The 14,024-nt window shown below is 42.5% G+C and overlaps 1 protein-coding gene across 1 annotated transcript in view; it reads left to right on the forward strand.

Annotated features, from left to right (window-relative positions):
* The window catches only part of PLCXD3 (phosphatidylinositol specific phospholipase C X domain containing 3), a 117,534-nt gene extending 104,422 nt beyond the window's left edge, over positions 1-13,112 (forward strand). The window contains exon 3 of the mRNA XM_073682055.1: positions 1,344-13,112. Coding sequence (XP_073538156.1) covers positions 1,344-1,497 — 154 coding nt within the window. The 3' untranslated portion in view covers positions 1,498-13,112. The remainder of the gene's footprint in view (positions 1-1,343) is intronic.
* Positions 13,113-14,024: the final 912 nt, after the last annotated feature.

A 14,024-nucleotide genomic window follows, 5' to 3' on the forward strand; every position in this document is an offset into this window, starting at 1 on the left:
CTCCTTCAAATCTGCGAGGAAAAAATAAGCATCGTGTGCACAAGGCTTCAGAAATCTCATTCCCTTTGCTCAGACTGTAAAATGCTTTGTTATATCAGAGTTACTAACTCAACCAATACATCCTCAGAATGAGCTCACTGACAGATTCTCAGTTAACCCATTCTGCAGCCTGCAATAGATTGTACAAAACAGACCTGATAAAAGGCAAATTGTTCATTTTTTTTTTCTTTAACCCAATCACAAAAATATATTTTTATTTTAAAGTTAAAAAATACATGTATTTTATTAAAGAAAAAAATATTCCCCAATGTGGACAACACCTTTAAGTTGCGCACAATCTTAGTTGCAGTTTCCCATTTTTCAGCTGATGACTTCTCAGGATGGTTGTGATCAGATCGATTGAAAAATAAGATTTGACATGTTGAAGTTTTTAGCTTTTCCTTCAGGGGAAGAAAGATGGAAGAAGTGTCTCCAACACGTAAAGCGAATGTCTCAGCAGGAAATGAACTATTGTTTAAATCAGTTTCTTTCTTAAAATGTATATATTTTTTTTACATGTTTTATTTTTTCAATTATTTTTTTTTGAAAATAGTAAACTTACAACTTTTCACACAAGAGTTGAAGCTATTTTAGACTCTTCCTTCCTGTACTTTGCACAAGACTTTTCAGCAGCCTCATTATCATCACAGGCAGGATTACAATAAAAGGTAACAAATTCACAATTCTAAAATAGCCCCAAATGTGTAACTTGCAAGATTTCTGATTTAATGGTCATATTTTCAGCACATTTTTTGAGTTTCGTCAACATCTTTGCACCGTTTTCCTCCTGTAGCCTCTGCTGACTGCAGAGTGAGTTAACTGAGGATCTGTCAGTGAGCTTGATAGGAAGGGTCTTTTTCTGAGCTCCTCTCAGCTGATTTATCGCCACAGACCTAGTTAAAGTTCAATATGCAAGGAAACAATAGAGACTGTAAAAGCAAAATGGTGCGACATTTTTAATGAAACCCACATGCAAAAATAATTTTTAGTCCCAAATACATGCATTTAAGTAAAAAAAAAAATGTTCTCAGAGGCGCACAACTTCTTTAAACATTAAGTAATTTTCTTACATATTTTTTTTTAGTTTTTATATATTTATTTGGTCCTTTTGTAACACATCTGTTTCGTGCCTCGCCCTCCGTATTTTAGTTGCGCCCGTCTTTAGCTTTGTAATTCTAATATCTTTTCCTAAGACGTCTGATAATCAGGCTCCAGCGATGCCGGATGACCGGGACGTTCTTGTACTATTATCATCAATGTCATGGAGTCCTATGTCTGACGCTTCTGTGTTTCTTTCTCCGCAGCGCTCTCCCCTCCATGATGCATTGGGTGCGGACGCAGAAGCCGGGAGAAAGCGGGATCAACATCGTGACGGCAGATTTTGTAGAATTAGGTGACTTTATCAGCACTGTCATCAGGCTAAATTACCTGCTGGATGAAGAAGACAACGCCACTTGATACAAGTGCAAGAAACCTCCAAAAACATCAAATGCTGCAGTGTAATTGTCTTAGCGATGTTTTATTGTACACAGAACTCTTCCTACAAATTCTCCATGTTGCTTGGGGTCCATAATCCAGAAGTGAATCCAATAGTAATCTCATTCCCAATCTCATAAAATTAAAGGGACGGAAAACACGGCTGCTTTATTTTTAAATCCCAACACAGCGCCCCCCCTTGTTCACAGGTTGTAAGTTGTATTGCAGATCACCACCAGATATAACCTATGCAACAAGGGTGGTTGCTGTTGTTTTTGGAAGAGAGCAGCCATGTTTTTCTAATCGTGTACCCCCACTTTAATGACATCAGAGAGGAGAGGGCGCACTTATTTCATGTAATTTTGCCTTTCAAACCAAAGTATTAATGATTTCAGTTTTTGGACTTTCTTTAATGATTTCTCTTGTCGAGTGGAATCTTTTAGAATCTTTGTGCTACTTTTTTTTTTACATTTCCATTTATGGTAACAATCCATTGGATAAGCTCCGTCCCAGATCCGCCCATGAGGACCCTCAAAACCCCCCCCAGAAATAATAACTTACTATATACATAAGTCAGTGCTCAGTAAGAAGTGATTATATCTAGTGCAGCACAACACTGGAATACGTAGAACTTTTTATCAGGTTTTTCGTTTATTTTTAAGATAAGTCATTGGTTTCCAACCTGTAGCAAAACTGCAATTAAAGCATAATGGGAGTTGTAGTTTTTCTTGAGCTGGGAAACCATAGTAGGAAGATGGCTGCTCTATGATAAAATAATGTGTCCATGTTACATGATGACCTGGCTGCGGACTGATACATTGTATCTCTGTGTTACCTGATGACCTGGCTGCGGACTGATACATTGTATCTCTGTGTTACCTGATGACCTGGCTGCGGACTGATACATTGTATCTCTGTGTTACCTGATGACCTGGCTGCGGACTGATACATTGTATCTCTGTGTTACCTGATGACCTGGCTGCGGACTGATACATTGTATCTCTGTGTTACATGATGACCTGGCTGCGGACTGATACATTGTATCTCTGTGTTACCTGATGACCTGGCTGCGGACTGATACATTGTATCTCTGTGTTACCTGATGACCTGGCTGCGGACTGATACATTGTATCTCTGTGTTACCTGATGACCTGGCTGCGGACTGATACATTGTATCTCTGTGTTTTCTGATGACCTGGCTGCGGACTGATACATTGTATCTCTGTGTTACCTGATGACCTGGCTGCGGACTGATACATTGTATCTCTGTGTTACCTGATGACCTGGCTGCGGACTGATACATTGTATCTCTGTGTTACTGTGTGGCCGAGGCCGCTGCTTCTTCTGTCCTTGGATCGCTTTTTCTTTTTTCTTGTATAATCCCATATATCTGGCGCAGCGCGATCGCTCGCTCCCTGGGTCACTATGTGACGTCACTGACTCATCATACTGTAGATTTCGACTTTTCAACACTTAAAGGGGTCGTCTCAACTTGTGATATGGGTAAAAACAAGCAATTTACGACTTTATGGAGAGATTTTTTTTAATCCTTTAATTTGTTGCTCGTTGCTTTGGTTACCGGCCACCTCTGCAGCGTATCTGGTGTCTTAGGAAGGGAACGTGCTCTTCCAAGCTGTTTGCTATACAGCTTGCAAGCGCTGGCGGTGAAGCGCTCCGCCCGTTCTGCAAAGGCAAAGCTGCCTCTGCCGTCAGCATCTCACAGAGCACAGTCCAAAATGTCCATCATGAGGAACCCACCGACCCCTTGAATCTGGGAGGTTGGGGAGCAGGGTGATCCTGAAGAATAAAGAAGAGATTAACCCTTTAAATGGGGGTTCTACACGATTAGAAAAAACATAACTGCTTACCTATAAAAACAGCGCCACACCTGCCCACAGGTCTTCTACGGTACTGCAGGTGAGTAGCATTCATTTCAATGGAGCATTACTGCAGTACTAGGCACAATGGAGACTGCTGTTTTTGTGAAGAAGCCATGTTTTTCTAATCCTGGAGAGCCCCTTTAAGGAAGTTTCTTCCGTTACCCTTGATTGGAACAGGGAAAATAGGGGAGTGAGAGCGAACCTGGCTCTTACCTGGAGACTCCCTGATCCACCGAGGGCTATTGAAGAAAGAATTCCCAACACACCAGGGCTGTAGACTGTAACAATGAGGCCCCAAACAAAGCACAGGAATAGCGTACACAGTGATAGTATAGCACAGGAATAGTGCACACAGTGATGGTATAGAACAGGAATAGTGCCCACAGTGATGGTATAGCACAGGTATAGTGCACACAATAATAATAAAAGCACAGGAATAGTGCACACAGTAATATAGCACAGGAATAGTGCACACAGTGATGGTATAGCACAGGAATAGTGCACACAGTGATGGTATAGAACAGGAATAGTGCCCACAGTGATGGTATAGCACAGGTATAGTGCACACAATAATAATAAAAGCACAGGAATAGTGCACACAGTAATATAGCACAGGAATAGTGCACACAGTGATAGTATAGCACAGGAATAGTGCACACAGTGATGGTATAGAACAGGAATAGTGCCCACAGTGATGGTATAGCACAGGTATAGTGCACACAATAATAATAAAAGCACAGGAATAGTGCACACAGTAATATAGCACAGGAATAGTGCACACAGTGATGGTATAGCACAGGAATAGTGCACACAGTGATGGTATAGCACAGGAATAGTGCATACAGTGATGTCACTGTAAAGGGACAATGTGCACACTGATGTCATAATACTGGAATAATGCACAGTGATATTGCCCACAACGATGACCCAATAGTGGGACAAAGCACATAATGAAGTTTCAGAACAATGATAATGCACACAGTGATGTCACTGGCCATCGTGCGCATCATGACATAATAGCACAGACATAATGCACACAGGTAAGATCACTGTGTAAGTGCAACATCCCAGTGAAGGGGGAAAACATGATATCACAGCACAAGAATCAAGTAATAACAAGGAATAGGGACAGTGCACACTGTGAGGTGATCATGAAATGTTCACATGTTCCACTTTGAGAATCTTGCAGGGGCGAGGTGAGACAAGATCACACGGAGGATTAGTAACTCCTGAAGGGACGCTGCTACACACAAAGCCTATGTTACTAATTTGTTGTGCACCATTATTCCCATGAACAGTCATTTGCACTTAGGGAGAGGTTGCTCTCCCGAGAGGCTTCCATTATTGGTGCAGGATGCTGGGTTTGTGCTTCTTCTGGGGTTCAGCTGATTCTCTGTTAGTTTTCTGGTATCCTATCATCTGACCAGGTATAGTGCACACAGTGATGATATAGCACAGGAATAGTGCACACAGTGATGGTATAGCTCTGGTATAGTGCACACAGTGATGGTATAGCTCTGGTATAGTGCACACAGTGATGGTATAGCACAGGTATAGTGCACACAGTGATGGTATAGCACAGGTATAGTGCACGCAGTGATGGTATAGCACAGGAATAGTGCTCACAGTGATGGTATAGCACAGGTATAGTGCACGCAGTGATGGTATAGCACAGGAATAGTGCACACAGTGATGGTATAGCATAGGAATAGTGCCCACAGTGATGGTATAGCACAGGTATAGTGCACACAGTGATGGTATAGCACAGGTATAGTGCACACTGTGATGGTATAGCACAGGTATAGTGCACACTGTGATGGTATAGCACAGGAATAGTGCACACTGTGATGGTATAGCTCATCACTGTGAACTCATCTTTAAGAGTCGCATGACAAGATGTTCATGCACACAACTATTAATCAAGCAAAGTCCCCATGGCGACCCCAGAGCAAGCACAATACCCAGATAACAGCAGCAGAAAAATACAAATTGTATGTGAAAAAGTGTCAATGTTTTTAATAGAAAATGAACCTCATTCCTGTTCTGGTCTGGAAAGACCCTGAAACAACCAGAAATGCTTTATTTTAGCAATCCCTTTACTTTTGTGGTCTGGTTTGGAGGACAGTTCTGTGGAAATCGAGACTGTTGGCAATTATGTAGCCTTCATCTTCACTGCTGTGCACATCTGCTGAGTGAATGGTCTTTTTGGTTCGTTCTTTGTGTTTCGTTCCATCAGTCATCATTACTGCGCCTTGAATATAATTCATAATATTAGAGCTCAGTATTTAAAATGCAAAAAATCCATCAACTTTTCCATTTCAAAGAATAAAGTGAATGAAACCGCTGCAAGCGCTCACGATAAAGATTTTTTATTAACTTTTTTCCTCAGTCATTTCCTATTTATGTGGCTGAATCTATGGTTTTACATATAATATATTTAATTTATTATTTAAACTCTTTGGATACAATGTTTCACACAGCCATTTCTCAATTCTGTCTGCATAAGGACACCACTAGGGGGAGCTCACTGCTGACTGCTGACTATATAGAGCTCTCATTTAACTGTTGGCAGCACGCGCCCCCTAGTGGTGGCCACAATCAGATCGAATTTAATTGTTTAACTCTTTTGGCTGTGTGAAAGGAAGGAAAGGACATGGAACTTTATAGAAGGAAAATGGAGCTAAAATTGGAGGTTGCAGTCACAACTGGGCCTTGGTACAAGCTTAGGGTCAAAGATTCTCACGGAACAGCATGGGAACATTATAAATGCAATATAAGATAGTTACACTATTGTACTCTGTGTGGCACTATGTGCATATCAAATCTATTCTTTGTGGCAGATGGTCATTAAGGGAAGGGGAAGAGGTGCCCACTATAGATCCTGAGCCCGGAGCCTCTGGTGCACAGGGCATAGAATAAAAAAGGAGTCCATGGACCAACTGCAGTGACCTGCACTGTATTTTGGGTTGGGCTTCTTAATATTACCCACATAGAAAATGTCACCAGAAGACAACACATTGTTCACAGTTTATAAATTGACACAAAATGGGAGAAATGTATAGCTACAAAGTCACAGAGGTGCTATATACAATATCTATGCATTGCCTTGTGCCCAATGGTGTCCTCCCCGTGAGGCTAATGGTGTGAGTGTAATGCTGTCATTGAACTATTAAGAGTTTTATATATACAGGGAGCTCTCCCTAGTGGTGGCTGCAGACAGAATATTAATCTTATCATGTATCTCTGTATACAGGGAGCTCCCCCTAGTGGTGACTGCAGACAGAATATTAATATTATCATGTATCTCTGTATACAGGGAGCCCCCCCTAGTGGTGACTGCAGACAGAATCTTATCATGTATCTCTGCATACAGGAAGCTCCCCCTAGTGGTGGCTGCAGACAGAATCTTATCATGTATCTCTGCATACAGGAAGCTCCCCCTAGTGGTGACTGCAGACAGAATCTTATCATGTATCTCTGCATACAGGAAGCTCCCCCTAGTGGTGGCTGCAGACAGAATCTTATCATGTATCTCTGTATGCAGGAAGCTCCCCCTAGTGGTGGCTGCAGACAGCATCTTGTCAAGTATCTCTGTATACTGGGAGCTCCCCGTAGTGGTGGCTGCAGAAAGAATCTTATCATGTATCTCTGCATACAGGAAGCTCCCCCTAGTGGTGACTGCAGACAGAATCTTATCATGTATCTCTGCATACAGGAAGCTCCCCCTAGTGGTGGCTGCAGACAGAATCTTATCATGTATCTCTGCATACAGGAAGCTCCCCCTAGTGGTGGCTGCAGACAGAATCTTATCATGTATCTCTGTATGCAGGGAGCTCCCCCTAGTGGTGGCTGCAGACAGAATCTTATCATGTATCTCTATATACAGGGAGCTCCCCCGAGTGGTGGCTGCAGACAGGATCTTATCATGTATCTCTGTATACAGAGAGCTCCCCCTAGTGGTGGCTGCAGACAGCATCTTGTCAAGTATCTCTGTATACTGGGAGCTCCCCGTAGTGGTGGCTGCAGAAAGAATCTTATCATGTATCTCTGTATACAGGGAGCTCCCCCTAGTGGTGGCTGCAGAAAGAATCTTATCATGTATCTCTGTATACAGGGTGCTCCCCCTAGTGGTGGCTGCAGAAAGAATCTTATCATGTATCTGTGTATACAGGGAGCTCCCCCTAGTGGTGGCTGCAGAAAGAATCTTATCATGGATCCCTGTACACAGGGAGCTCCCCCTAGTGGTGGCTGCAGACAGAATCTTATCATGTATCTCAGTATACAGGGAGCTCCCCCTAGTGGTGGCTGCAGACAGGATCTTATCATGGATCCCTGTACACAGGGAGCTCCCCCTAGTGGTGGCTGCAGACAGAATCTTATCATGTATCTGTGTATACAGGGAGCTCCCCCTAGTGGTGGCTGCTGACAGAATCTTATCATGTATCTGTGTATACAGGGAGCTCCTCCTAGTGGTGGCTGCAGACAGAATCTTATCATGGATCTCTGTATACAGGGAGCTCCCCCTAGTGGTGGCTGCAGACAGGATCTTATCATGGATCCCTGTACACAGGGAGCTCCCCCTAGTGGTGGATGCATACAGAATATTATCATGTATCTCTATACTGGGAGCTCCCCCTAGTGGTGGATGCATACAGAATATTATCATGTATCTCTGTACTGGGAGCTCCCCCTAGTGGTGGATGCATACAGAATATTATCATGTATCTCTATACTGGGAGCTCCCCCTAGTGGTGACTTCAAGTGGCTTCTATTTTATAGTTTTACTTTGTGACGAGAAGGAGAGGATTTGGAGCTCTTTATATGAAACCTAAAACTACATTTTGCTATGGTGTTACATCTGTGAATGTCCCTTTCCATTCACAAGCAAATGAGACTGTCTTAGGCAGTTTTTAATTATGCTCCTTCTTATCGACACACAATATAGACTGGTGATGGGTATTATGTCATATACATAACCCTTTATATATTAATGCAGTCCATAACGTGCAGTTGGAATGACATATAAGAACTTCATACAGACTCACACACCAGGACTAAGATGTGTCTGTGACCTCTGCAACATCTGCAACTACGTCACTGTCCTAAGCGTGTTGCATGCTCTGTAGCAGTGCGCCCCGACCTGTGGCTCTCCAGCTGTTGCAAAACTTCAACTGCCATCACCTCCGCAGGCTGTCACTGCTTTTTGGGATGCTACTACCCCCTGATTCAGCAAACCCTCAGAGTCCGAGCTCAAAAGTTGAGCCCCCCAAACTGTATATAGTATATATTGAGCACAGTATGGCCATCCACCCTGATTACATGTGGAACCAGTAGATTCCTATTTATGGCGTCACCTCAAGTTGTTTTTTGACATCATCCTTTCCCATGGAGGTTAGAATAGAACTTTGCAGCATAATTTTGGGTTTAGTACGATGCAATGGTGAGAGATGCCGTCACTAGAGCGTCATGGCTGGGGTCTGGAGATTTGGGCTATGTGGAAATCTGGTCATTTACTTCACTGGAAATATGCACATAGCAAAGGACCATTTCATGTATCGAAAGTTTAGCCATGGTTGTCACACGTGCCATATGAGGATCCATGTTAGGAAATCTGTCTCCTTACAACAGATAATGACATCATCATCATTGTGCATCGTACTGACATCATCATAGTGACATCACCATTGTACATCGTAGTGACATCATCATCATCGTTCATCATAGCTGACATCATCATCTTCGAGTAGTTTGTCACATTCTGTACCATTGCATATTGCTTTCAGTTTCCTCACTGGCCAATACATTTATTTATTTATGTCAACTTTTTGAAAACTTTTTCTTAACTTTTTATTTACATTTAAAGTTTAGCATCTGATAAAATGCCTTATACGGAAACGAATCCCGGTATGCAATCAGAGGAAATCATCATTACGTTTTTGTTCATCTTAAATTTAAAAAATGGCGCAAACGTAAAACTTCACGTTCTATTCTTGTGAAAGTAACACGCACATCGGCGTTCGGAGTTTCAGTTGAACGTATTTCTTGTACAATATGTAAAATAATTTGACAATTTATTTTTTTATCATTTCAGAGATGGAGAACTGTAATTTGATTTCCTTTTGTTTGTGTTTTGTCGAAATAAGAATTTAATGCAAATATTATTTAGACGCACGTAAAAAAGGGCATTACCTCCTACATTAAAATAATAAAAAATTTAAATCAGATAAAACATATTTATCATAAGTAGAGAATCTTATCTTGCAACTCTGTATACAGGGAGCTCCCCCTAGTGGTGGCTGCAGACAGAATCTTATCATGTATCTCTGTATACAGGGAGCTCCCCCTAGTGGTGGCCGCAGACAGAATCTTATCATGTATCTCTGTATATAGGGAGCTCCCCCTAGTGGTGGCCGCAGACAGAATCTTATCATGTATCTCTGTATACAGGGAGCTCCCCCTAGTGGTGGCTGCAGACAGAATCTTATCATGTATCTCTGTATATAGGGAGCTCCCCCCTAGTGGTGGCTGCAGACAGAATCTTATCATGTATCTCTGTATACGGTGAGCTCCCCCTAGTGGTGGCTGCAGACAGGATCTTATCATGTATCTCTGTATGCAGGGAGCTCCCCCTAGTGGTGGCTGCAGACAGAATCTTATCATGTATCTCTGTATACAGGGAGCTCCCCCTAGTGGTGGCTGCAGACAGAATCTTATCATGTATCTCTGTATACAGGGAGCTCCCCCTAGTGGTGGCTGCAGACAGAATCTTATCATGTATCTCTGTATACAGGGAGCTCCCCCTAGTGGTGGCTGCAGACAGGATGTTATCATGTATCTCTGTATACAGGGAGCTCCCCCTAGTGGTGGCTACAGACAGGATCTTATCATGTATCTCTGTATATAAGGAGCTCCCCCTAGTGGTGGCTGCAGACAGAATCTTATCATGTATCTCTGTATACAGGGAGCTCCCCCTAGTGGTGACTGCAGACAGAATCTTATCATGTATCTCTGTATACAGGGAGCTCCCCCTAGTGGTGACTGCAGACAGAATCTTATCATGTATCTCTGTATACAGGGAGCTCCCCCTAGTGGTGACTGCAGACAGAATCTTATCATGTATATCTGTTTGCAGGTAGTGGTGGCTGCAGATAGAATGTTATCATGAAGCTGGACAGCTTTGAAGGGACTTAGATCTCTTTTTCAGTATACGGAGCTCTTACTGTTGTAAGGAAGTTTAAAAAATAATAATCATACATTAAATTAGATCTAAAAACAAATTATTATGATAAATATAAAAGATCGTCTTTCACTTTCGGGGATATGCTTTTTAAATTTTTATGTGCTTTGGGATATTGTATTATTTTTTAATTAGAAAGAAGAAAATGTACGATTTTCATGATGAACATGTGGCCTATATATTTTTTGTGTGAATGTTTTTCAGTTAAGGATTTGTTGTTGCAATGAAGCATTTTAGCGGTTTCTCTCTTTTGCATTAGTTTTATCATATTATATTTCAATGTAAAATATGTAAAAAAACAAAAAATGTGTTTTGTTTTTTTACTTTCAGCTAATTTTTGAAATTGAGTTTTATTTTCTGTATTATTGCGATCTTGCTGTTTTGATATTGCTGATTATAGTTCGGGAACAGAAAAATCCCCTTTAAGCTATCAGGAAAAAAAAGATACTTTATGCAGTACAACATTCTGAGTTTTGTAAGTTTATTTGTGTCGTTTTGTAAATATTGAAAATATATTTTTGTCCAATGGAGAAAGAAAATGTAAAAAAAAAACAAAAATTATCTTAAAAGAAAAGGTTAGTCTTGTTAAACCTGCCTTAAATTATGGACCTACTGTGAATGCTCTGCGAGTCCAGGACGGGTGCGGAAAATAACAGAATGAAAAATTAAATAAAAATCCAATGTAAATGAAAAAGTAAAAATAAAACAGGTGAAAATTATAAACAAAAATATTATCCAAGAATAATGCAATGAAAATTATTATTTTTTTAAATCAAGTATTCTCCCCCCCAAAAATCCCGACAACTTGGAGAAGGGTTGTGTCTCCGTAGAGAGTGGGAAAGGGGTCAATTTAATGTTTAAATTGGAATAAAAAAAATAAAATAAAAATTTTGGTTTAAATAATGACACGACAATGGTCAGATAGCGAGAGATACTCAAGAGATGTAGCACAACCGACCTGATCTGAAAGCACAAACATACGGAATTTATAGCTAAAAGAAATGAGGGAAATGATTCCTAGAGCCAGTGTCACCTTCAATATTCATCCTAAACTACATTACACACTGAATTCTTATCTCTATATGTTTGGTCAAATAAATCTATTTATCTATTCATCTATCTATAATGTGTCGCTGTATAGAGGGAGCTCCCCCTAGTGGTGGCTGCAGACAGAATCTTATCATGTATCTCTGTATACAGGGGGCTCCCCCTAGTGGTGGCTGCAGACAGAATCTTATCATGTATCTCTGTATACAGGGAGCTCCCCCTAGTGGTGGCTGCAGACGGAATCTTATCATGTATCTCTGTATACAGGGGGCTCCCCCTAGTGGTGGCTGCAGACAGAATCTTATCATGTATCTCTGTATACAGGGAGCTCCCCCTAGTGGTGGCTGCAGACAGGATCTTATCATGTATCTCTGTATACAGGGAGCTCCCCCTAGTGGTGACTGCAGACAGGATCTTATCATGTATCTCTGTATACAGGGATCTCCCCCTAGTGGTGACTGCAGACAGGATCTTATCATGTATCTCTGTATACAGGGAGCTCCCCCTAGTGGTGGCTGCAGACAGGATCTTATCATGTATCTCTGTAAACAGGGAGCTCCCTCTAGTGGTGGCTGCAGACAGATTCTTATCATGTATCTCTGTATACAGGGAGCTCCCTCTAGTGGTGGCTGCAGGCGGATTCTTATCATGTATCTCTGTATACAGGGAGCTCCCCCTAGTGGTGGCTGCAGACAGGATCTTATCATGTATCTCTGTATACAGGGAGCTCCCCCTAGTGGTGGCCTCTGGTGGCTTCTATTCTATGGTTTTACTTTGTGAAGAGAAGGTGATGATAAGGAACTCCTTATATGAAACCTATCTATCCATATCTATCTATTTTCTTTCTAAGACATGTGGACATACAGAGGGGATTCATAAACCTCTCAACAAAATTAGCTATTTAATTGGAGTTCTGAGAGCTGGCCTTGGGGTGAACACTGGTCAAGGTCCCAATGATTCTCATATTTAAGGGCTCGTCTGCGAGGAGATACTCTCTACATGAATTGACAGCACCCATAACAGTTTTTTTACATTATACTTTTTAGTTTACTGTGAGGCTTTTGTCTTATTATCACCAGGATTATGTAAACTTTTGGAATTTTTCATATCCGGATAAATACCCGGCACACGGAGGTAACTGCAGAGCATCACATTCTGGAGTCAGAACTTTCTGTGACTTGGCCTCTCGTGGTGAGTTGTGTTGACGTCTTGTAGTATTTCGGTAGCTGTCAGTGTGAGTTCACGCTTGAGTGTGAGTGTCTGTCTCTGGTAAACAAGGCTGTGCCTTTTCTTTAGGAACCAGTAAGTGTAAATGTAAAAAACCAACATAATGGATAATATCTGTGAATTTCTATGATGAGAATGTGCAATCAATGTAAGAATTTGTATTCAGTGAAAAGTGTCAATAAACTTGGATCTTGGATCCTCCCGTCCCCGCGCCGAGTGTTTCATGTGAGGAATGGCTGCAATTAATACATGGTGGACGAGAGGAAGGGGCAAATGTGGGGATAATGTGGGGAAGGGGCAAATGTGGGGACAATGCGGGGATGGGGCAAATGAGGGGACAACGCGGGGAAGGGGCAAATGTGGGGACAATGCGGGGAAGGGGCAAATGTGGGGACAATGCGGGGAAGGGGCAAATGTGGGGACAATGTGGGGAAGGGGCAAATGAGGTAACAATGCAGGGAAGGGGCAAATGTGGGGACAAATTGGGGAAGGGGCAAATGTGGGGACAATGCGGGGAAGGGGCAAATGAGGGGACAATGCGGGGAAGGGGCAAATGAGCGGACAATACGGGGAAGGGGCAAATGAGGGGACAATGCGGGGAAGGGGCAAATGTGGGGACAATGCGGGGAAGGGGCAAATGTGGGAACAATGCGGGGAAGGGGCAAATGAGGGGACAATGCGTGGAAGGGGCAAATGAGGGGACAATGCGTGGAAGGGGCAAATGGGACAATGCGGGGAAGGGGAAAATGAGCGGACAATACGGGGAAGGGGCAAATGTGGGGACAATACGGGGAAGGGGCAAATGAGGGGACAATGCGGGGAAGGGGCAAATGAGGGGACAATGCGGGGAAGGGGCAAATGAGGGGACAATGCGGGGAAGGGGCAAATGAGGGGACAATGCGGGGAAGGAGCAAATGAGGGGACAATACGGAAAAGGGACAAATGTGGGGACAATGCGGTGAAGGGACAAACGTGGAGACAATACGGGGAAGGGGAAAATGAGGGAACAATGTGGGGAAGGGGCAAATGAGGGAACAATGCGGGGAAGGGGCAAATGTGGGGATAATGCGGGGAAGGGGCAAATGTGGGGATAATGCGGGGAAGGGGCAAATGAGGGA

This window comes from Phyllobates terribilis, unplaced genomic scaffold (assembly GCF_046119375.1).
Source record: "Phyllobates terribilis strain yellow unplaced genomic scaffold, ASM4611937v1 Scaffold_1__5_contigs__length_1240528914, whole genome shotgun sequence".
NCBI lineage: Eukaryota > Metazoa > Chordata > Amphibia > Anura > Dendrobatidae > Phyllobates > Phyllobates terribilis.